Raw genomic sequence first — 24,000 nt, 5'->3', positions numbered from 1 at the left:
GAGTTACATCCCGTACCTATTTACTGCTAGGTGAACAGGGGCCACACATTAAGAGGCTTGCCCATTTGCCTCGCCGCACCGGGACTCCAACCCAGCCCTCTCGATTGTGAGTCGAGCGTGCTAACCACTACACTACGCGGTGTGTGTGTGTGTGTGTGTGTGTGTGTGTGTGTGTGTGTGTGTGTGTGTGTGTGTGTCATCGAGGTCATTGAGTAGAATTGTGTTATTGGTATTTGCTGTTACAGTTTGTTTTTCTTTTACTATTATCATTTTCTTAGTAGTAGTAGTAGTAGTAGTAGTAGTAGTAGTAGTAGTAGTAGTAGTAGTAGTAGTAGTAGTAGTATTAGTAGTAGTAGTAGTAGTAGTAGTAGTCATCGTTATTGTTGGCGTGTAATTACTGCAACAACTTTTATGCTCTTATTGTTGCTACTACTGCTACTACTAGTACTACTACTTATTCTACCACCACTACTAACACCATCATCACCACCCTTACTACTATCACTACTACAACCACCACATCATTACTCCCCACCTCCATTCCAATTAGAACTCAATCTACAGTGAGTTCGACAAGGTGACCCCCGCAGCCAGCCAGCCAGCCACCCAGCCGTCTCTCCCTCCCCTCAAGCGAGACCCGGCTAATCAACCTACAATTTATCACCATTTTGGAAGCAACCACGCCGCTGTGTCCATTCTGTGTTACTGGTTGACCCTTTGTTCGCTCAGAGTCCGTCTTCGCAGCGTATTCAAAACACTTCGTCTTATTAATTTTTTTTTTCTTTTAACCTCTTCAGTACCAGGACGCATTTCTGCCTTGAGTTTTGGGTGTGATTAGACGATTTTATTGACATTAGGAAGGGTCTATGAAGGTCAGAGGATTAATGGCCAGATTCTTCACTATTTTAATCCACACATGTTTCTTAAGCTGTATAAAATCGCCAAATAGTAAGCAAAATGAATATGGAAACGTGTCCTGGTACTGAAGTTACGAGTATACTATTCATATGAAGGTAAGACAGTAAGGAAAGCTACAAGAAACAATTAGTTAGGCCTATCAACGGCATGCTTACCTATTCCCCATCTCTCATCTTCATATCTCTATTTAGTTTTTATTCTAAAGCAGCTTATCGACTCGGCATTTACTAATTATTGAGTCTTTTACGTACGTTGATCTACCATTTCATATGAGAACCTGTCTCTTTGTAAACTTAATTATCAAGCTGAAGTCCGTTACATTCACTAAACTGCAGTGAAACTTATGAAGGTTTCCAAGGATGTCGCCATGATTCTTGTGATTACTGAAGGGGGATAGTTGAAGGGGGGATTCTGCATCACCTTTACGGTAAAAATATCCTTAAGAACCCAACCAATTATCTATAGCCTTCGGAAACAGTCTGCGCAAGAGAAGAAATAATTAAACTAAATTAAAATGAGCTCGTACAGGAATTTTAAAAGAGCGATTAAGATGTTCAAATGTTCTTGTTCTTATATACATTACTGCTGAATGAAATTGTCAAATATTCCTCAAATTAAATCATCGACGTCTTGACCTAATTACCCACCACACTTTAATTGGAGTTGTGTTACTTTGCGCTGTGAAAATCAATTCCTCTTCTCTTCCTTTCTTTCTCTTTTCCTTACCAGGCCAAAATTTATTTACTATTTCCTAAACTTCCTAAATATCAGTGTCACATTATCTGACAACACCACATGACAAAACATTTCCTTCCTTTCTTCACTAATCTTCAGTTTCTTTACTTTAATCCTTTCTTTCACATTCAAAACCTGCCAAAATCTTAACAATAAAACAAAACCCTTCAGTGGCTTTTATTTTTATGTAAGACAGGAAAACTGGATAAGGGCAACATAAAACGAAAAAAACGGCCTACAAAGCTGCTAGTCTTCTTGTATATCTGAGAGAGAGTTAATCAAAAAAGGCATAAATGTCTTGAAATTTCCCTCTTACATAAGCATGATTGGAGAGCACCGCAAGACTGGCTAATGCTAATCTGCCAGTGTGCTTCATGACAACTCAGTCTGCCCAAGGAAACCAGTCAAACCACCAACGCACGCACCTGGTAGCTCCGGCCCGGCATGCCTCCCACGTACAGCAGTGTGTCCATGGGGATCTGCAGGGATGACCGACGTAGAATCTGGCGACTGATCCACCGGCAATCCACGTACACCTGAATACTGTTGTCGTCCAGCACACTGCAACGAGAGCAATGCCTGAGTTCGGAAATGCTCTTCTCTCTCACCACGATTGTTTGGAAAGGCCACACTGACAGTTAGCCGAGAACAGTGTTGCTCTCCTGTTGATAACGTAAAAGCTTTGGTAATCTGTCACTAGGATCATAAAAGCATAATGGCTGACACACACACACACACACACACACACACACACACACACACACACACACACACACACACACACACACACACACACACATAAAAAAAGTTTCTAATGCATTGTTCCTCACATCTACGTAGTTACATCATGTTCTGGTCGAGCTATGAAGGTTTAAAATTACATTACAGCAGAGTGAGTTCTCTCTCTCTCTCTCTCTCTCTCTCTCTCTCTCTCTCTCTCTCTCTCTCTCTCTCTCTCTCTCTCTCTCTCTCTCTCTATCTATCTATCTATCTATCTATCTATCTATCTATCTATCAATCTATCTATCTATCTATCTGCCTCTTTCTCTTGTTTGCACGTCCGTGAACCCAAGACAAGTGGCTTGCCTCATGAATTCTTGGAAGCATCACTCAAAACTCGCTCCACTGACCTTGCGCTTAAACAGATACGTGTGTGTAGTGATTAGACGTCTGTTATTTAGCCTGGCGTTGAGATAGCTCCCATATGCGGCAACTGATGTTTTTTTTTACTGATATCATGACAAAACATTCACTCAAAGTATTAGTGTTATCTTTTCCTGTTTTGACTCTTTAACTGAGGATGCTAGTTAGATCAGCTTTCTCTCTCTCTCTCTCTCTCTCTCTCTCTCTCTCTCTCTCTCTCTCTCTCTCTCTCTCTCTCTCTCTCTCTCTCTCTCTCTCTCTCCCCATGTACTCCATCTCTCCGGTAACTTATGTTCTCTCTCACTCATATTACGACTAAACTCTCAGTGAAATCATGTGTACTTACTGTATTTTTCGTCATATTGCCTAAATATAAGTATAGAGGCCTTAGATCAGTTGGATCGTCTTTTTCGTCCCTCTATGTGCTCTTCTCTCTCGTCCCTCTCCTCATTCTTCCCTGAGGCGCAAGTCACTCTTGCTTACAGGTTTAACTTCCCCCTCGCCTTATTTCCGGCCAAAGGTATCTTGTCCCCTCCCCGTGAACCTTCCCTTCACGTCCCTTCCTAAATGAATTCTCTTTACCTTTACAGCGTCTCTCTCTCTCTCTCTCTCTCTCTCTCTCTCTCTCTCTCTCTCTCTCTCTCTCTCTCTCTCTCTCACCTGATAGCCAGCTGGTGCCAGTGCCCGTCGGTGAGGTTCACGTTGATCGGTGCAACATTGATGGGAAACACGTCATCATCCCGCGCTGGCCCCGTGTGCAGCAGCTCCAGCCCAGTGCCCAGGCCCAGCCCCAGGTACACCTCTCCCCCGTAGGCGCGGTGCATCAAGAACAGCATACCCTGGGAGAGAGACAAAGAGAGAGAGAGAGAGAGAGAGAAGGAAATAAGCCAGTATTCTAAAACGCTTTGCTCACTCGCTATTGCTCTTGCTCTCTCTCTCTCTCTCTCTCTCTCTGCTACTATTTTCCGGGGCCACAGAGATGGTTGATTGGGTTTTCAACTATTCTCTTGTTGATGATGTAGAAATATTAATCTGTCACTAGAACCGCATCAAATTCTCTTAAAAGTCAGTTAATATTGAAAGTAATGGAGATGCGGCGACAGATACACAGACAGGAAGATAGTCAGACGGACAGACAAACAGACAGGAGCCAAGTCACCGGGAAAAGATGGAGAGAGAGATAGAGATCCATTGAGTTGGTGGCGACAAGAGTGATTAATGGAGGTCTCTTATACGCTGCATGGGATTGGCAGGGGAGGTTTGGGTGGGAGGAGGTAGAAGAAGAAGAGGAGGAGGAGGAGGAGGAGGAGGAGGAGGGACATGGTGGTGACAGGGCTATGATAGATTGTCTCGCTATGACAAAGAACCGAGAGAGAGAGAGAGAGAGAGAGAGAGAGAGAGAGAGAGAGAGAGAGAGAGAGAGAGAGAGAGAGAGAGAGAGAGAGAGAGAGAGAAGAGAAGAGAAAGAAAGAAAGAAAGAAAGAAAGAAAGAAAAAAACAAGGAAGGAAGGAAAGAAAGAAAAAGAAAGAAAGAGAGAGAGAGAGAGAGAGAGAGAGAGAGAGAGAGAGAGAGAGAGAGAGAGAGAGAGAGAGAGAGAGAGAGAGAGAGAAAAGAGTATTCACCCTTTCACCTATACCCTTTAGAATATACCTGTCTTCCCCCTCAGCTTGCTCAATATTCCCCCTCCTATATGAACATTCCATTCTTGATGCTACCCTGAATAAAGTAAATAAATAAATATAAATGATACCCGGGAGATAGATTACGTTAGGCAAGCTTAGGTCAAGTAAAGTTAGGTCAGATGAGGATTGTCTAAAGTAGTTTAACCTCTTCAGTACTGGAGCGCATTTCTACCTGGAGTTTTGGGTAAGATTAGACGATTTTATTGACATTAAGAAGGGTCTATGGAGGTCTTAAGGTTAATAGCCATAGTATTCACTATTTGAATCCCCTACATGAATTTCTGAAGCTGCGAAAATAACGAAATAGTAAGCAGGATGAATATGAAAACGTGTTTTGTTACTGAACGGGGTTAAGGTAATAAGTTCTAAGGATCCTGGTCATGCGATCGGCCTTTGAGTGAGAACCAGGGGAAGCGGTGAAGTGGAACTGTGCAAACGCTTGCTTCCAGGAAATGGTGAAGCTCGTTTGACAAGACGCACATCTAGACCAACGATCTGGAGTCTGTATTTAGTGTTTCTTACGAGTGTAGATGAGAGAGAGAGAGAGAGAGAGAGAGAGAGAGAGAGAGAGAGAGAGAGAGAGAGAGAGAGAGAGAGAGAGAGAGAGAGAGAGAGAGAGAGAGAGAGAGAGAGAGAGAGAGAGAGAGAGAGAGAGAGAGAGACAGACAGACAGACAGACAGACAGACAGACAGACAGACAGACAGACAGACAGACAGACAGACAGACAGAGAGAGAGAGAGAGAGACAAAGAAAAAGGTGAAGGCACACAGACAGGGAAAGAAACAGACCGACAGACAGACAGACAGACAGGACACAAGGAACGAAAGCACTCACTCCCACCACCACCACCACCACCACCACCACCACCACCACCACCACCACCACCACTGAATATTAAAACAAAGACTGAAAAATAAGGATATAAAGCCAAAGTAAGGCAGTCAACGCAGACAGACTTGTTTTTGCGGACAATCAGAGTCGAGTGTTAATGGAAGACAATACAGACAGAAAATTGCAGCAATGAGGCAATAATGGTGTATTCTTGTCATTACTCAACTTGGCAGCTTAATTAACGTGATCTGAACGTCTGTACTGTGTCTGGGCTAGAAAAAAAGGGAACAAGAAAGAAAAACATTAGATGCAGTGAACTACAAACCATGATACATAATAAATCGGTGTATGCTTGTCTTTATTTTTGCTGCCATGTACTATGTCTGGGCCTGAAAAATAAAGGGGACCAACAAGAGGAAGCAAGAAAAATATTAGATGAAGTGAACTAAAAAATATGCAACAATAATGAGTCGATGCATGCTGGATTTTATTTGTTTATTCTTGCTTCCAGAAAAACTAACTATAAAACATAATAAATCATTGTGTGCTTGTCCTTATCTATTCTTGCTTCCATGTTACAAGAACAGGAAAGAAAAAAGAAGCTGAGCGAAGACTACTAATAACCATGTAATATTATAATGACACAATTCAGAGGATAAATGCATAAAAGGAAAAGGGAAACTGGTTTTATTGAGTATTCTTGTCCATATGTTATACTGTATAAGGAGAAACATCATTATCGTTCTTATCATTATTCTACTGCTTTGAATTCGCATTAACTCTGTTTTTTGGACCATAAATTGTTATTTGTGCTATAAATCATATCTTTTATTCTATCACTGAAGGTACATATTCCTCGTTAACCCCTTGAGTACCAGAGCACATTGCCATATCTATTCTAATTATTGTTTGGCTATTTTATACAGCTTCAGAAACTTATGTGGGAATTAAAATATTGAAGACTCTGGCTATTAATCTTCTGACCACTATAGACCCTCTCTAATGTCAATAAAATCGTTTAATCACAACAAAAATTCGCGGTAAATATGCATTCCAGTACTGAGGGGGTTAAACTATTACCAGAACCTTGAAGACATTTGATACTCCTACTCGTACCTCTTGCCACTGCCAGCTAAGGAGTTCTCGAAATAAGACATCCAAGGAGCAAACAATAGGAACCATCTTGAGAACGCGCTCTAAACATCACATAACATCCACTGTAGCAAGATAAGAGTAGTCGAGATGAGGAACCTTCAACAATATCTTTCCTAATCATCTGTAGTCTTCTTTCTCTGGCGCTCGCTTACTTCGGCATCTCAGTAACGCTTCCTCCGGGCCCGTATTCTGAAACACTGTTTTCAAAGGTCTCCAGTTGAAATGACACGGGTTTCTAAGGGTGTTTCTGTAATCGTAGGGACATTTTAAAAGGTGTTCTCCATTATCAACAGGAAAAATACTCTTTAGAACACGGAAAATTATTGCAGTGAGAGAGGTAGGTGGTTCTGAGTATGGCGCAGAGATCTTCTCGTCCCTCCATCTAACTCCGTCTATTTTTCATTCTGTTTACTTTATGAACACTTTGAAAGGTGGTTATGCAGTGAGTATTGATGAAAAAACAATATTTCGACTCCTTGTCAATATGCACGAGTTTAAGTGGCTTTAATAATATGTGACAAAGGGGAAAGTATCCACACAGTTGAATCCTTGCATATGTTTCCCTCTCATTACTTTTGCACGTATAATGTTCTCTATAGAAAAGAAAGTTGAATAAGCAAGTGGGTAGAAGGGATAGATCTATGAACTCGTTTGAGCCAGTGTATAAAACTGTACAAGCATTCGTTAAAGTACTTCTGAGCTTTAAATATGTGATATAAGCTAGCTTATCTTTTAGTATGTTTGGATGTTCTCTGTTTTTTATTGTTTTAACTGAAGGTTTTGCAATTTGATAAAAAAAAGTATATCTGATCCTACCTCATTGCACATATATATATATATATATATATATATATATATATATATATATATATATATATATATATATATATATATATATATATATATATATATATATATATATATATATATATATATATATATATATATATATATATATATATATATATATATATATATTATTTATTTATTTATTTATTTATTTATTTATTTATTTATTTAAGCATACAGATCCAAGATTTCTTGGTGAGACGCTGGACAGATGGACACAGGAAATATTTAAAGGTCTAACTAGAAAATGAATAAGTTTTGATGGTAATGTTGTTATTTTCGCTTGGATCGTTTAAATATGCGATGGGAATTTAATGTATAAAAAATCTTGACTGTGTATTCATCAGGCCAGGCGGCAGGAAAGCGATTAATATTCTTCCACTGTCAAATAACTGCCGCCAGAATGCACGGGAGGGCGGTCAACAGGCGACATTGTTTTTCAGTTTTTTTTTTTTTACTGTTTGATTACCATACACTTTACATATTCTCTCTCTCTCTCTCTCTCTCTCTCTCTCTCTCTCTCTCTCTCTCTCTCTCTCTCTCTCTCTCTCTCTCTCTCTCTCTCTCTCTGAACGCACACGCACTACTACTACACTACTACGCAAGCATTTCTCCCTGCACACCCACGAGAGTCAGAAACCCTGCGAGGCACAAACCCTGGAATGGGAAGAACAAATAACGAGTAAGCGGGACATCTCGATAACATGATAAGCTTGCCCGGCATCCTGACTTTCCCCGCTGAGATTCTGCCGTGGGACCCGTTTCATGTGTCTTTTTTTTTCTTTTAGTTCAGTCTGCGTTTTATTTGTTCTTCGTGGTTGCTGGTCGGGACGAGACATGATTCGAGGTTGTTCTGTGAGTTTAAAAATTACTCTACTATACAGTGAGTGTTTGCAGCGAGCGAGCAACCCAACGGGGCATAGAGGTGACCGCACTGATGATAGTATGTACGTACAGCGAGGAATGCGAATGAAGGAAGACCAGAATAGTTTCATTCCTACAAAACACAGACCTCGGAGTGTTTGACGAGCTCAGGCCAAGCGGGGAACCATCACTGGCGATGGTATTGGAGGGTATTTCAATAAATTATAACCTCTAGGGACGCATTAAGCTATTTGATGTAAACTCGAGGCTTTCTCTTGCTGTGTAATCTTCACTGTTCCTGATGCACACAATAGTACTGCTTTGCTCAGGCGGGAATTGGTACAGACCGTCACTTGAAGACATGGAGGTAAATTGTTGAAATAGTGCAGTAGAATCATTGTTGAATCAGGGTTCATCTAACGTCATAAGCTGGTGGTTCTATCACATTATTCACTATTGGAAACCGGCGGAGTGCACATTACTGAAAGACAGCTAGGAAAGTGGTGGTGGTGGTGGTGGTGGTGGTGGTAACGGCATTGGTGGCTGCAAAATAATCACACTAAACGCAATGATAAGACATAACACCGGAAAGACAATGACTTAGGTTTAAATAAGACCCCCACTCTCTCTCTCTCTCTCTCTCTCTCTCTCTCTCTCTCTCTCTCTCTCTCTCTCTCTCTCTCTCTCTCTCTCTCTCTCTCTCTCTCTCTCTCTCTCTCTCTCTCTCTCTCTCTCACACATACACAACATCCAAAACTCTCCATCTCTCTCTCTCTCTCTCTCTCTCTCTCTCTCTCTCTCTCTCTCTCTCTCTCTCTCTCTCTCTCTCTCTCTCTCTCTCTCTCTCTCTCTCTCTCTCTCTCTCTCTCTCTCTCTCTCTCTCTCTCTCTCTCTCTCTCTCTCTCTCTCTCTCTCTCTCTCTCTCTCTCTCTCTCTCTCTCTCTCTCTCTGGCCGCCCGCCCATCTCTTCCCCCCCCCCTCACGACTTATATGGGGTCATTACAGCGACCATTAATGAAGTCATCGACCCCATTCCACAGTTCCTGTTGCCAACTTTTCCCCTACCCTCTCGCTTACTCAGTCCCCGCCTCACCTCTGTTCGTGTGTTCACAGTTTACATGGACAAAAATAAAAAGGTAAGGTTGAGGTGTTACGTAGTGTGAATGCGTGAATGCTGCGTGGATAAGTTAAGGTCAAATAACGTTCTTAGTGACCTTTGTGGGTGATACCTGTTATAGATGTGAGATTGTAGAGTTGTCTTTGTGTGTAGGAGGTGACGTGGGTGTACCTTTTTTTTCTCTCTCTCTCTCTCTCTCTCTCTCTCTCTCTCTCTCTCTCTCTCTCTCTCTCTCTCTCTCTCTCTTCTTCTTCTTCTTCTTCTTCAATTTTCCCTTTTCTTACTTCCTTCTGGGCTCTTTTCCTCCTTCATTCTATTCTCTCTAATCTTTACTTCCTCACTCCCTCCTTGCTTCCCCCCTATCTTCCCTTCTTTATCTCTACCTTCTCTATTTACTTTTAGTTTATGTATTCTTTATTCCTTCTAGTTTTCCTTCTCTCCTTCTTCCTTTTTATTTTGTTTCCTTCCATTGTTTTCTATTTTCTCTTCCTTCTGCTGTCTTCCTAATTTACTTGCCAATAAATATGCTTTCTCTCCTTCCTCTTTTTCCCTTTTGTTTTTATTCCTCTTAAGTTTTCCTTCCCTTCCTTATAGATTTCCTTTTCTCCTTTATTTTTATTTCCTATTCAAATCTTTCACTGGTATCCGATCCCCTACTACAACAATACTATACGTCTATCTTCTCTCTTTATTCGCTCTTTAACTCTATCTATCACCTACTGTCCGTCCGTCACTCACCATGTTCCCGAGATCAGGCCGTACTGTGATGAGTAGCGAGAACTCCTCAGGGAAGCCACCAGGGTAGATATCTCGAGTGTGCACCAGCAGCGGCCTGTTCCGTACGGCGCGCCACGAGCCAGGCCGTGTGCTTGATTCCCGCCATCCGAACTGAGTAGGCTTGTACCGCTTATCCTGAAGGTGCAGCACGTCAAGGGTACCTGCCAGGGAAGGTTATCTGTGTACTGGTAGTGGTGGTGGTGGTGATGGTGGTAGTTAAACAATGGGTATGAGCTCATTATGGTGTGAGTGTAAGGATGAATAATAATAATGCAAGTGTGTGTGTGTGTGTGTGTGTAATTCACTGTTTGATCTGCTGCAGTCTCTGACGAGACAGCCAGACGTTACCCTACGGAACGAGCTCAGAGCTCATTATTTCCGATCTTGGAATAGGTCTGAGACCAGGCACACACCACACACCGGGACAACAAGGTCACAACTCCTCGATTTACATCCCGTACCTACTCACTGCTAAGTGAACAGGGGCTACACGTGAAAGGAGACACACCCAAATATCTCCACGCGGCCGGGGAATCGAACCCCGGTCATCTGGCTTGTGAAGCCAGCGCTCTAACCACTGAGCTACCGGGCCGTGTGTGTGTGTGTGTGTGTGTGTGTGTGTGTGTGTGTGTGTGTGTGTGTGTGTGTTTTCTTTTTTTTTTCTTTTTTTTAAGGCGCAACATAACAATGCAGATTAAGGCAATGACATTTTATATTTCACAGAAATTGCTGATACAGACTGACATGCTTACCGTTGCAGGAGAAAAAATTGCACTGCCGCCTCTCTGTGTTGTATCCCTGGCAGCCCTTGGCATGGAGGCAGTACCTGGTGAGAGAGAGAGAGAGAGAGAGAGAGAGAGAGAGAGAGAGAGAGAGAGAGAGAGAGAGAGAGAGAGAGAGAGAGAGAGAGAGAGAGAGAGAGAGGGAGGGAGTGAGGAAAACGTAGTGAGAGAAGAGCTGGTTCACCTTCTAAAGGAGGAGTGCTTTTGTGGCGTGGCTGATAAACATTTCTAAGAACGATGGCAAGGCTCCTGTGACGTCAAACTCAAGGACACACACACACACACACACACACACACACACACACACACACACACACACACACACACACACACAAACACACACACTTCCTAATTCAGTAAGTTCTTAGGTTTATCACTTGGCAGAGTGACGGTTTCACTTCCTTAGATGCTACAGTTGGCGTTAATAAGTCAAATGTTACCCATTAGACGGAGTATGAGGTGTGTGGCGGAGTCTCAGGTTTACCCAAAGACTTCAATCTTTATTTTCTTTGATCACTAGTACAACACGTGGTTCTCAAGCTCATTAGGAGGGGAGGAGACGCTTGCAAAAAGAAGCCTGACTATCAGGAGGTGGGTTTGAAGATTCCAGGAATTACATAAGTACTGCCTAGACAGAGAGAGAGAGAGAGAGAGAGAGAGAGAGAGAGAGAGAGAGAGAGAGAGAGAGAGAGAGAGAGAGAGAGAGAGAGAGAGAGATTGACTGACCTTTTTTTATGTAAACGTAAAAGCAAGTGGCAGTAAGCACAGTGTCTTATTATTCAATCCCATACAGTTATTAATAGAGTTTTTTTTCATCCCCTGGGGGAGGCGGGTACAATACGTAGTCATCTGTTACCCGCTAGTCAGGTCCTCTCTGGTCATCATGTGCCGCACCCCATGGTTACTTTCTTCCACATCCCGCCACGCTTTCTTGTCAGCAGAAATATTCAAGGCAGCACAATTCATCCATTCATTTCCAGCATTTCTCTCTCTCCCTAGTCTCTCATTGGCGCCCCTGTATTTGCCAGGAGCGGTCGTGCGGGTCGCCCTGTGCTCGGATTGGTTGCAGCTTGTCCTGGGTCAAGGCTCAGTGTGTTGCTTGCGCTGATTCCTCCAGCCACATGCCCTCCGCTCCATTTCTAAATGTCGTCTCTCGTGGTGATTTTCTGTGATTTTAATAATTGTTGCTGATTTTTAGTCTGTTCCTTCATTTAGCAGATATGCTCATCCATAGCATGTTGAAGCTTTATTACGGATTTTGCTTCCATTCATTCTCAGATTACCAATCCTTTCTGCTATTTAGTCAGTTCATGTGTATATATTCCCTTTTCTACTCTTGCATATCAATAGAGATTTTGTTACGTAGTATTTTGCTTCTATTGACTGTCCTATCATCAAGCCTTTTTTGCTGTTAATTGAAATTAAGTAGGTTACATCTTTTCCTCTTCCTCCTTTACTTTCGTCGAAGTTCTTTACATTCACATTCACCTCACCAATCTTGCATTATCCCACCGATGTAGATGCCCTTTCTAATCACTGAGCCCCACCAAGCCACTGGCTGACCTGCCAATTCAAAGAACTAGACAGAAAAAAAAACTCACTATAAGCAGGTCCTGATAAAAGAGGCACCATGAGAATACAATAAACTTGTATCATAGCACCTGCGTTTCGCTTCACTTCCACTTTTCATGAATGAGAGATTGACAGTGAGCATAAAACCAGGTGACACAGAAAAGACAGCAAGACTCGCTGCATAGCACCTGTGTCTCCTTTCACTTCCATTCCTCAATTATAACAGTTTGAGTGTCATTTTAAAATTACGGTACCATTTTCATCTCCTTTTGTGATTAGAAATACAGAGAAGGAAGTTTTTTTTCCTGTCTAAGCCGCCTTTGACAAACTCCACGAATACAAAGGTTGAGCGACAGCTTAAAGGATGGTACCCAGAAAAATACATCACTCTTTTATCTAATTATGGGATTAGGTATACAGAGAAAGGAGTTCCTAGTGTATGTTGTACCCACAAGTGGAGCATTCAGCCAACCCGGCCAGGCCTGATGAATATTTCTCTCTGGGATAATGAAGCAGCTGTGTACACAAGTGTCTGCATGGTGTTGCCTGCTGAGAACACCTCTACTGCCTGCTGGAGTGTTCTCGAGTGTTGCTCAGCGGTATAGGAGTGCAAACTCGAGCCGCAAAGTGCACGCAAGCCTCCTTCTTCTCTTCTTTCTCCTTCTCTTCCTCCTTCTCATGGTCTTACTAATCTTACATATCTCCATCTCTCTTTTTTCTCTTTCTCTCATCTCCACTCCCTTCTTTAGCATTCTCATTCCTCTTTCACGACCTTATTACTCGTTATCTCACGCCGGTTGACAAAACACACAAACTAAAGGAGAATGTTGATTGATGTAGGAACCTTCTTAATAAACAGACGGTTTCTTCTATTAGTGAGTGTACCCATGGTCTTTTTTCTCGCCCTCTTCCTTCTCTTTCTCCTATCACTCTAACTTATGCTGTTTAAACTTCCATTTCCTCTGTCATCAAATAGCCTTTGGGGACTAAAACGTTCTGCTATTTGATCTCATTTTGTATTCCTTTGTAATCGTTCTCCAGCCTTACCTGCGGCGTTCCTGGGTCCCTCCGTCACACGAGGCGCTGCAGCCAGACCAGTCAGACCACGAGTCCCAACCTGCAACAACAAGGAAGAAAAGTATTGATAATATTTGGAATAACATTACCATTTTCAGAACTGTATGCTATATATGAACACACACACACACACACACACACACACAGAGAGAGAGAGAGAGAGAGAGAGAGAGAGAGAGAGAGAGAGAGAGAGAGGTTGAAATGTTTTATGATATATAAAGTAATGTTCTCTGGTCTAGTGAGGCCCGGGAAAGTGTGTGTGTGTGTGTGTGTGTGTGTGTATGTGTGTGTGTAATTCACCTCGGTCTCCTGCTGGTCACCGAGCCAGTCTTCCCCATTACGGAGCGAGCTCAGAGCTCATAGACCGATCTTCGGATAGGACTGAGACCACATCAACACACAACACACACCGGGAAAGCGAGGCCACAACCCCTCGAGTTACATCCCGTACCTATTTACTGCTAGGTGAACAGGGGCCACACATTAAGAGGCTTGCCCACTTGTCTCCCCGCGCCGGGACTCGAACCCGGCCCTCTCAATTGTGAGTCGAGTGTGTTTCACTGTTTGATCTGCTGCAGTCTCTGACGAGACAGCTAGACATTACCCTACGGAACGAGCTCAGAGCTCATTATTTCCGATCTTCGGATAGGCACACACCACACACCGGGACAACAACGTCACAACTCCTCGATTTACATCCCGTACCTACTCACTGCTAGATGAACAGGGGCTGCACGTGAAAGGAGACACACCCAAATATCTCCACCCGGCCGGGGAATCGAACCCCGGTCCTCTGGCTTGTGAAGCCAGCGCTCTAACCACTGAGCTATCGGGCGCGTGTGTGTGTGTGTGTGTGTGTGTGTGTGTGATCCATCCCACGCTTTTCATCAAAGAAAAGAATGAAAGGAAAAAAAACACTTAAAGAAATCAGATGTGACGTTTAGCTGTCTTTTGCCAAACAGTTTACAGTTTCATCTGTCTCTGAGTATCTATTCCATCCTTCAGTATTAAACTCTCTCTCTCTCTCTCTCTCTCTCTCTCTCTCTCTCTCTCTCTCTCTCTCTCTCTCTCTCCCTTTTTGCTATTACATTTCACATTTTCAATTATTTTCTTTCGTCTATTGTCTAGGAATGAATAAGAGAAATAGAAGAATCGTCATCCCTTGATCCATTATGCCTCAATTTCCATTCCTGAGTCTATTTTTTTCAGTTCAATATTAACAAGTACAGGGTGCTGAGCGTGGGTAGAGAATATCGAAGCAATAGGTACACAATAAATAACGTGGCACTAAGAAGTCCCAAGTATGAGAAAGATTTAGGAGTCATAGTTAGCTCCGATCTCGGTACAAGGAAGCAATGTATTGAGGCCAGAAATAAGGCGAATAGAGTATTAGGTTTCATCTTTAGAAGTGTTAAAAGCAGGATTCCTGAAGTAATATTAAAATTATAATTGGCGCTGGTCAGGCTACATCTTGACTATGTGGTACAATTCTGGTCCCCACATTACAGGAAGGACATAGCTCTGTTGGAGTCAGTGCACAGGAGGATGACAAAAAAGACACAGGGAATGAGGGATATACCCTATGAAAAGAGACTGAAAAAACTTAGTCTGCATTCCTTAGAGAGACGTAGGTTAAGTGAAGACGTGATAGAAGTATTTAAGTGGTATAAGGGTTTTAACAGAGGGGACATGAATGTAGTTCTTAGGATCAGTAGCGGGGACAGAACCAGAAATAAAGGGTTTAAACTTGAAAAATTCAGGTTTAGGAAAGAAATGGGAAGAAACTGGTTTTCAAACAGAGTGGTTGATGAGTGGAACAGTCTCAGTGGGCATGTAGTCATGGCTGAGTCAATAGGGAGCTTTAAAAGAAGGTTAGATAAATTCGTGGATGGGGAAGATAGATGGAATTAGGTAGCTTAAGCACACAGGGACTGCCTCGTATAGACCTGGCGGCCTCTTGCAGCTTCTCTCCTTTCTTATGTTCTTATGTTCTTAATTCCCCGTTATTTGCTTTTATTTTATATTATTATTATTTTCTCTCCTGTCAATAAGTATTTACTTTTACTCTTCATCTCTCGGTATACTTTTTTTATATATAGTAAAAGTAAAATGTTCACTCTCTGATCTCTTCCTTTGATCGCATTCTTTATTGTTCATTCATATTCATCTTCGTTCTTCATTACGTTTTTTTTTTCATCTTGTTCATTGGTAATTCCTTGTCTTTATTACTATTCTCGGTAATTTTTAAAATTTTTCTTATCTTGATCATTGGTGTTTTCTTGTCATTATTATTCTGGGTTAAGAAAATATTCCTCATATATTGATACTTAATTCCGAATGCAGTTTTTTTTTTTTTACAATTTTCAGCATTTCTTACAATACAATCCCACTCTCAATTTTTTTTTTTTTTTTTACGTTAAGGCCTATAGCGCCTGTAGGCTCACTTGAAGAGTGTATTGGGAGCGCTGTTCAGCTTCCGCCCATTAGTGGCGCAGGCAATTTTATTTATAGTGGTACCCATACTAGGGCCCATATCACCTCCCAAGCTCATCTTGAGTGTAACCACCTAGAACTTGGATATCATGGTGATATATAGGTAACTTTAAACCACTCGACAAATGGCAAAGTGATTTAAGGCTGTACGTGGTGGGATTCGAACCTACGCGTGGACGTCTGCCCGATCCCACGCTCACCACTTTATCCACTATCCTGGAGTTCACTTGCGTGTCCTTGTCTTCACTATTATTCTGGATTAAGAAAATATTCATCATATATTGATGCTTAATTCCGACTGCAGTTTTTCCTAATCAATTTCAACATTCCTTACAATTCAGTCTCATTCATAATTTTTTCACTATCTTGAAGTTTATCAGTGTTTCCTTGTCTGTATTCTGGGCAAAGAAAATATTCCTTATGTATCGATACTTAATTTCGAATGCAGTTTTTTCTTCTCATTTTCAGCATTCCTTACAATTCAATCTTGTTCTTTATTTACTTGCTGTCATAAATAACTCTCTGTTTTTCCCTCTACGTTTTACTTTTTCCTTTTTCTTTGATCATTTCACATTTATTTAAACTTTTACATCATTTTTTTTAATAGTTCATATTCATTATTACTGTTATATTTTTCCTAACTTCACATCTCCTCTAATTTTTTCATACAATATTTTTTTTCATGCCACTTTACAAGACTTTTCTTACTCATATTCTCTACTATTTGCTTTTACTCCTTGTTACTTAGTTCAGTGACCTGTAAAATTCTCTGTACCTTCTCTCTCTCTCTCTCTCTCTCTCTCTCTCTCTCTCTCTCTCTCTCTCTCTCTCTCTCTCTCTCTACGACTCTCTACACATTTTTTTTTACTCTTCCATTACATGATTCAGGGCAGGGAACAGCGCGCCACGTTACCTTCCAGTCAGACACTATATAGGCAGACAGGTTGAAAGGTAAATTCTCTTGTTTTGTGTTTTCCAGCGCTAGTTTTCTTCCTCTTTTTCTAGTGAACGAACTACAACGTTTTCATGTCATTATAGATTTTTTTCTTGCTTTGCTTTTCATTTTTTTAGTTCGAAGGACAAAACATTTTCAAAGTAAATTTCAGTCTGGAGCCTTTTCTGAAAAAAAAAAATTGTTAAAACTGTCGAAAGTGTCAAAACAGTCTCTCTCTCTCTCTCTCTCTCTCTCTCTCTCTCTCTCTCTCTCTCTCTCTCTCTCTCTCTCTCTCTCTCTCTCTCTCTCTCTCTCTCTCTCTCTCTCTCTCTCTCTCTCTATCTATCTATCTATCTATCTCTCTCTCCACACTCGCAGAACCACAACAATTAAAACACGTCACAGCGCAAGATATGACAACATAGTGTGTGGCTCCCTCTATCCTACGTGCCCAACAAATGTTGCTTTTCTTTCATTGACGTGGAGAAAAATGTTAAGGAAATACGACAAACTGAGAAAATAAAACAAGTTAACATAACATCACATTAAGGTCCTCTCCATACGGACGAAAAGGCCATAAGAATATCAACATACCAGTTTTTTCATCAAATATTCTGTTCTTTACTTTTCACAAACTTGTCGTGTGTGTGTGTGTGTGTGTGTGTGTGTGTGTGTGTGTGTGTGTGTGTGTGTGTGTGTGTGTGTGTGTGTGTGTAATAATAATAATAATAATAATAATAATATACGGTTTATTACTTTGGCAATGTAAAAAATTACACTGAAAATGTACAGGGGGGGAGGGGACATTAAGACAATGAACTGAAATGCTTAACCTAACTATGGATATAACTTAACCTAGAATTCACTTATTAATTTACTTATTTATTTTAGGCTCGCACAATAGTGGGCACCGCGCTAAGTCGATACCGATCAGTGCTCTTAAGGGCGCCACGCGTGTGTGTGTGTGTGTGTGTGTGTGTGTGTGTGTGTTGCTCTACCCACCTACTGCTACTTGTTAAAACGTAGGAAGGGCAAAAATCCATCAACTCGCCCACCCGTAAACTGCTGAGCTTGTTACATTCCACTAAATTTGCAACCTTCGTCACTGAGGCACTTTTCCTTCTCCTTTTTCTTTGCTTTTCTCTCTTCATTTTCAAGCAATCAGCGCAGTTGGTTTATAAATGTTTCCCTTACTATCCTTCGCCTGTGTAGCTGCATAGTGAGATGATTCGCAAGCGTAGTGAAAAAAAAAAAACTATGACAATATTACAGTGACACAAACAATTACATGAAAGGCTGCCTGGCTAACAATGGTAAAAGTACACATGCACACAAAAATACACTCGTTTAATTGCCACCCCCTCAAAGTTTACACCATGGAAAGTGTCGCGAAACTGTAGGCCAATTTAGTTTTGCAAGTGACAGTAGGTGCCTCCCATTAACGGCGTAAAGTTGTGACGTGAAGTGTGTCTGTCTTACTGTGGTGTGTTTCCAGGCACGTTGTTATCCTGCACACTAAGGCTCGTATTCTGAAACGCTTTGTTCTCTCACTATCACTGCTTTCCAAAGGCTCCAGTTGAAGATACTCGTGTTCTTTTAGAGTATTTTTATCGCTCTGGGGATAGATTAACAAGACTTCTAGTTTACTAAGAAGAGAAACTGTCTTGAAAACCTGGCTAGTTGTCTCTGTGGCCTTGGAAAATTGTCGCAATGAGAGGGAAAGGCATTTCTGAATATGGGCGTATGAGCTGATGGTGTGACAATGTATCGTTTTTGTAGGAAAGGAGAGGAGAGAAGTAAATAGAAGAAGGGGGAGGACGAGGAAGACGAAGAAAACGGAGGAGGAAAAGATGAAAAGGTGAGGATGAAGACGAGAAAGACGACGACGAGAAGAAAAAGATCATCAAAGAAAGAGTGTAGCTGATGTGGTTCCCGTAGTAAGATGGCCATAGTGATGACAGCTACGATGCCACAAATACCACCGTCAAAGCAGGCCATGATTCCCGTGACGAAGCTAATAACGACGGCAGCGCACCGGAGGGAGAAGCTGGCAAGATACGCACGCAAGGAGAAATTTGGGCGTACCAGATTTTACGAGTATTCACCTCATGTTTCCCCATTGAGTTGAGCGTTGCCTGGAGCTGCTTCCCTAATGCAGCGTGACTGGAGAGCGAGGTGGCAGCTCAGGTACAAGGCTTGGCGGGGCCGGGCGTCGTGTCTTGCTGGAGCGCACGGGACCCCTCCAACGCACAAATTTTCACCTTTCACTTGCCTTGAAATCAAACTCTTTGGTGGCGATCGTATCATAGTATATACGGGGCGCCGCGTTTTCCCATATATAACAGTTACCTTAATAAGTATCATTATCAGGTTGTTCGTTTGCAAAAAGATGCGCAGGGGCAGGAGCCAGCTTGATGCACTGCCCGACCGCAAAACGACCACATCAGCGGGACCACGGGATGCTACGCCAATCTGCCACCTCATTGCTGTGTTTTTTGGGGGGTGGCAAGTTAGTTTTCGGCGACTCACCGTAAGTGGCACACAAAAAACGCTTGCCACACTTGCTGAGTCGCAGTTGGAGAAAGCTGGAGCGAAATTGAATTAAATCATATGAATTAACCATATAGGAGAAGACCAAGGCAATCTGACGCTCAGTTTTTGTTTCCTATCTAACCGCAAGCAAAGGAATAAAAACACACGATCAGATGCACCCAGCAGAGAGAGAGAGAGAGAGAGAGAGAGAGAGACTCGTTGAACCAATCATTGCTAAAAGTATCCAGTCCTTGGGAACTTGACCACCAAAACTTTCAGGTCATCTTCACTCACTCCTGGAATACAGCAATTATCAACACACACACACACACACACACACACACACACACACACACACACACACACACACACGCAGTAGTAGTAGTAGTAGTAGTAGTAGTAGTAGTAGTAGTAGTAGTAGTAGTAGTAGTAGTAGTAGTAGCAGTAGTAGTAAGAAGAGCAGCAGCAGCAACAGCAGCAGCAACAGTCGTAGTGGCAGTAGTAAAAAAATTCTCTCTCTCTCTCTCTCTCTCTCTCTCTCTCTCTCTCTCTCTCTCTCTCTCTCTCTCTGTCATTAATATGACATACACTCTCTCAAAACGTCAACCGCCCTTCTATTATGTCTATCATCTGTCTGTTCCTTCTGTCAGACTCGCTGCCGGAGTGAAGAAGCAAATACTGTATTGATCAACTCACGAACAAACAAAGCTAAGGGAAATTACAGCGTTCAGTCTTCACACACACTTGCTACTTTGACAATCTTTCATCCGTCTATCTCTGTTCAAGTATTTCTTCGCTATGTTCCGTGTTTGTGGTATTTTAAAACTAATCGTGTCTTCCTTCCATCGTGTTAAGACTATGTGACTTGTTGGATTCTTCATTAGTTGCTTGTTTTTCATTTTCATCGATTCCTACGCCTTCGGACCAATGACCTTCACCTCTTTCCTCTCCTCCCTCTCCTCCTCTTTCTCCTTCTCTTGCTCTTCCTCCTACTCACTTCTCTTGCTCTGTTATTCCCTTTCCTTTGACACTCACCTTTTATCATTCCACATTTTTCTTTTTGCTTTATTTTTTTCATGCTACGATCTTTTCTCTTCCTCCTCCTTCACTTGTGTCATTCGTGGTGGTGGTGATGGTGATGGTGGTGGTCTTACCTCACCTGTCATCATCACTACCTAACCATCATATACCACCACCATCACCTCATCCATCACTGTCTCTAAGCGGAGGTGTGTGCAAGCCTCTGCCTCCACCTGCACCTTTAATAGTTTACCCTTGTTTTTTATTATCTCTCTCTCTCTCTCTCTCTCTCTCTCTCTCTCTCTCTCTCTCTCTCTCTCTCTCTCTCTCTCTCTCTCTCTCTCGGTTTACTTAAAACTTATAATCACTCTTAGTTCCTTAATATGTAAGTTTCTGTATGAGGTATTGAAGTTTTCATCGTGAGTTTAACAGCTGTTCATTAAATCTCCGTTGTTTTTCCATTAAGAGTGTGGGCAAGGTTGGAGTGTGTGGGAGATGCTATGCTCGTATTTTCTTCAGTTTTCATTGCTGCCTGAAAGCATTACAAGATCAGTAGTTCATGGTATAAATATTAGGGTTTATAGAGATAGGTGGAGAATGCTGGTAGAGTGTAATAATTCAACAATGTAACTTGTAATCTTTATCTCCTTCTACACAGTTCACTGGTATGTAAGACGAACCATACATGTACACTTATCCAAGACCACAAGCTTAGAAATAGGCACTTTGTTTGAGGTAAGGATAGCCCCGTGTAGTCCTAATGGCTTCTTACAACTTCCCTTATTAAAATTAATGTTCTTACGGTCACAATTCCTCCCTTTATTCACCACAGTGTAAAACAGAGACTTCCCACACAGCCATGGCACGCAAGGCAATAATGACTATAGGATCACTTGCCATCAGCTGCAATCACCTTCACACAGCCGCAATTACACCTAAACCACGGCCACCACCACCCCGTAAACACCGGCGGCAGCTCGCAATCCCCTTGACATAGAACCCGCTAGAGCCTATTCCCACACCCGATAATGTCAATCCATGGGGTAATTGCAGCTTGCTGACTCGAGCTGGGCGTCGGAGAGTAAATGCCAGGAACGTGCGTGGTATATAGGAGGTAGGTAAACGATATCGCTACAGGAATGGAGGAAGGGTCCAGTGAGCGAGCCAGCCAGCCAGTCGTGCACCCACCCACGCAACCAGTCAACCAGCGGACGAACCAGTAATTTCTCCACCCATCCAGATAGCTAGATAGTGACTCATCCTCCCTTCCATATATATACCAGCCAAGCAGTGACCCATCCATCCATCCATCCATCCATTCATTATTACATAAACCCAGCCAGCCAGTCCGTCGGCAAACAAACCAGCCAGCCAGCCAGCAGACCACTCAGTCAGTCCATTAGCCGTCTCTCACAGGCAAGTATTTTGAAGAACTCGTGTAAGCACTCACAGTAATGCTTTCCAGGCACCGGCAGGGGAGGGGACAGGACAGGCTGGTGCAACATGAAACTCACGGATAAACACGTAACGGGTGGACACCGAAAAGAAAGGGAAAATAGAAGAAAAACACTGGTAAAAGTCAGTAAAAGGAAAAATCTCAGCTTATCATTCGTGCAGCGTGGATTGTTTATGTGTTTACGTGATAAGCAGTGACAGGTACAGGAATTTATTTATTTCTATGAGCGATATGTGTCGGGCTCTCTGTGGTAAACTGTATTACACTCAACGTATCTCCGAAAAGAGAAATACACACAACAGTAAGATGCGTTAGACAGTACTGACTTAAGATAGCCTATCATCCTCTCCTCTATACGTGTAAAGACTCACACACTTCAAAAGAAAAAAAGAAAAATTAGAGAGGGAAAAAATGCAGAAGTCTACGTTAAAATTGGGAAGTCTCATCGAAAAATGTGTGTGTGTGTGTGTGTGTGTGTGTGTGTGTGTGTGTGTGTGTGTGTGTGTGTGTGTGTGTGTGTGTGTGTGTGTGTGTGTGTGTGTGTGTGTGTGTGTGTGTGTGTGTGTGTACTGGACTTAAAGGGAAGCAGGAAACATGTATATACTCAGATTAATTCCACTCTCTCTCTCTCTCTCTCTCTCTCTCTCTCTCTCTCTCTCTCTCTCTCTCTCTCTCTCTCTCTCTCTCTCTCTCTCTCTGTTAATCCGTCATCTTTACGAGTTTCCTCCTGTTTTTCCTTTCTCTTCACTCATTTTTTGTTCATTTTGTACCTTTCAAGTCTTCTTTCATCATATCTTCTACGTTTATCTTTCTCTGTTTTGATTTTACCTTTCCCTCCTTCCATTCTCACTAACTCCTTGCGTTCGCGTCCTTGTTATTGTCGCTCATACCGTTATTATTGCTACTGTTGTTCTTGCTCATTACCGCCACCCTCCACTAGATTCTCCGCCTCTCCACAATGTATACGATAAATCATCTCCAGTATCCCTGCTTCACTCTATTGATTATCTGACATGCACCCCACAGAAGGGCATTAAGTTCCCAGGGCAGCTTCGGGGCGCCAAGGGATGAAGTAACGTGGTGTGACAATAACAACTCACCAGAACCGCTGGGGAAGGTAAAGCTTAACTAAATAGATTCATACAGGGAAGGGAGGAGAGAGAGAGAGAGAGAGAGAGAGAGAGAGAGAGAGAGAGAGAGAGAGAGAGAGAGAGAGAGAGAGAGAGAGAGAGAGAGAGAGAGAGAGAGAGAGAGAGAGAAAGGAAGAAAGAAAGAAAGAAAGAAAGAAAGAAAGAAAGAAAGAAAGAAAAGAAGGAAAGAAAATAATAAAAAAGAAACAAACAAACAAAGAGAGAGAGAGAGAGAGAGAGAGAGAGAGAGAGAGAGAGAGAGAGAGAGTGTGTGTGTGTGTGTGTGTGTGTGTGTAACCATCAATCTAACTTCATACATAACCAAGCAGTCTCGTTATTACACTTCCCACACTCTTTCCTCTCCTCCCGAAGACCATCCCACTCCACTCAACACATCACGAAATTTTTTATCACCAGTCGATCCAACACGATAATTATTCCCGCTGTCCTCTCCACTGGCACTGCGATGAACTATAACTGTGAACACCATCGGGGAACATTGTGCTCGTATTCTCAAACACTCATCTGCTTCACCTACACTATTTCAAATGGCTTTAAGTTCACAAGAGTTTTTTTAAGGTGTTTTTTTTATGGTTCTAGTGAAAGATTAACATAATTAACTTGAAAAACACTCTTCAAAATCGCGCTAATCATCTGAATGATCTTGGAAAATAGTCATGGTAAGAGAGCAGAGCGTTTGTGAATACTGACTAATGATGCGCCATATTCAGAAACGTTTCCCTCTCTCACCGCGACCATTTTCAAAGACCATAGAGATGATTAGCTGAGTTTTAAAGTAGTTTTCTTGTTGATAATGCAGAAAACTTATTAACATATCACTAGACTCACAGAAACATCCTTAAAACCTCTTGTTACTTTGAAAAATGTAAAGGTGCGGCGCGAAAGTGTTTCAGAATATGGGATTGAGAGA

At 42.1% G+C, this 24,000-nt stretch overlaps 1 protein-coding gene across 2 annotated transcripts in view; it reads right to left on the bottom strand.

Annotated features, from left to right (window-relative positions):
- LOC123504238 (von Willebrand factor D and EGF domain-containing protein-like) overlaps positions 1–24,000 on the bottom strand; it is a 303,382-nt gene that overhangs the window by 44,813 nt on the left and 234,569 nt on the right. For both annotated transcript variants that reach the window (XM_045254612.1, XM_045254613.1), the window contains 5 exons: positions 13,475–13,544; positions 10,826–10,899; positions 10,035–10,234; positions 3,457–3,635; positions 2,079–2,214 (listed from right to left, as the gene is read on the bottom strand). In XM_045254612.1, the coding sequence (XP_045110547.1) occupies positions 2,079–2,214; positions 3,457–3,635; positions 10,035–10,234; positions 10,826–10,899; positions 13,475–13,544 (659 nt within the window). The remainder of the gene's footprint in view (positions 1–2,078; positions 2,215–3,456; positions 3,636–10,034; positions 10,235–10,825; positions 10,900–13,474; positions 13,545–24,000) is intronic.

This window comes from Portunus trituberculatus, chromosome 15 (assembly GCF_017591435.1).
Source record: "Portunus trituberculatus isolate SZX2019 chromosome 15, ASM1759143v1, whole genome shotgun sequence".
Lineage (NCBI taxonomy): Eukaryota > Metazoa > Arthropoda > Malacostraca > Decapoda > Portunidae > Portunus > Portunus trituberculatus.
This window is presented reverse-complemented; position numbering and strand designations above follow the sequence as displayed.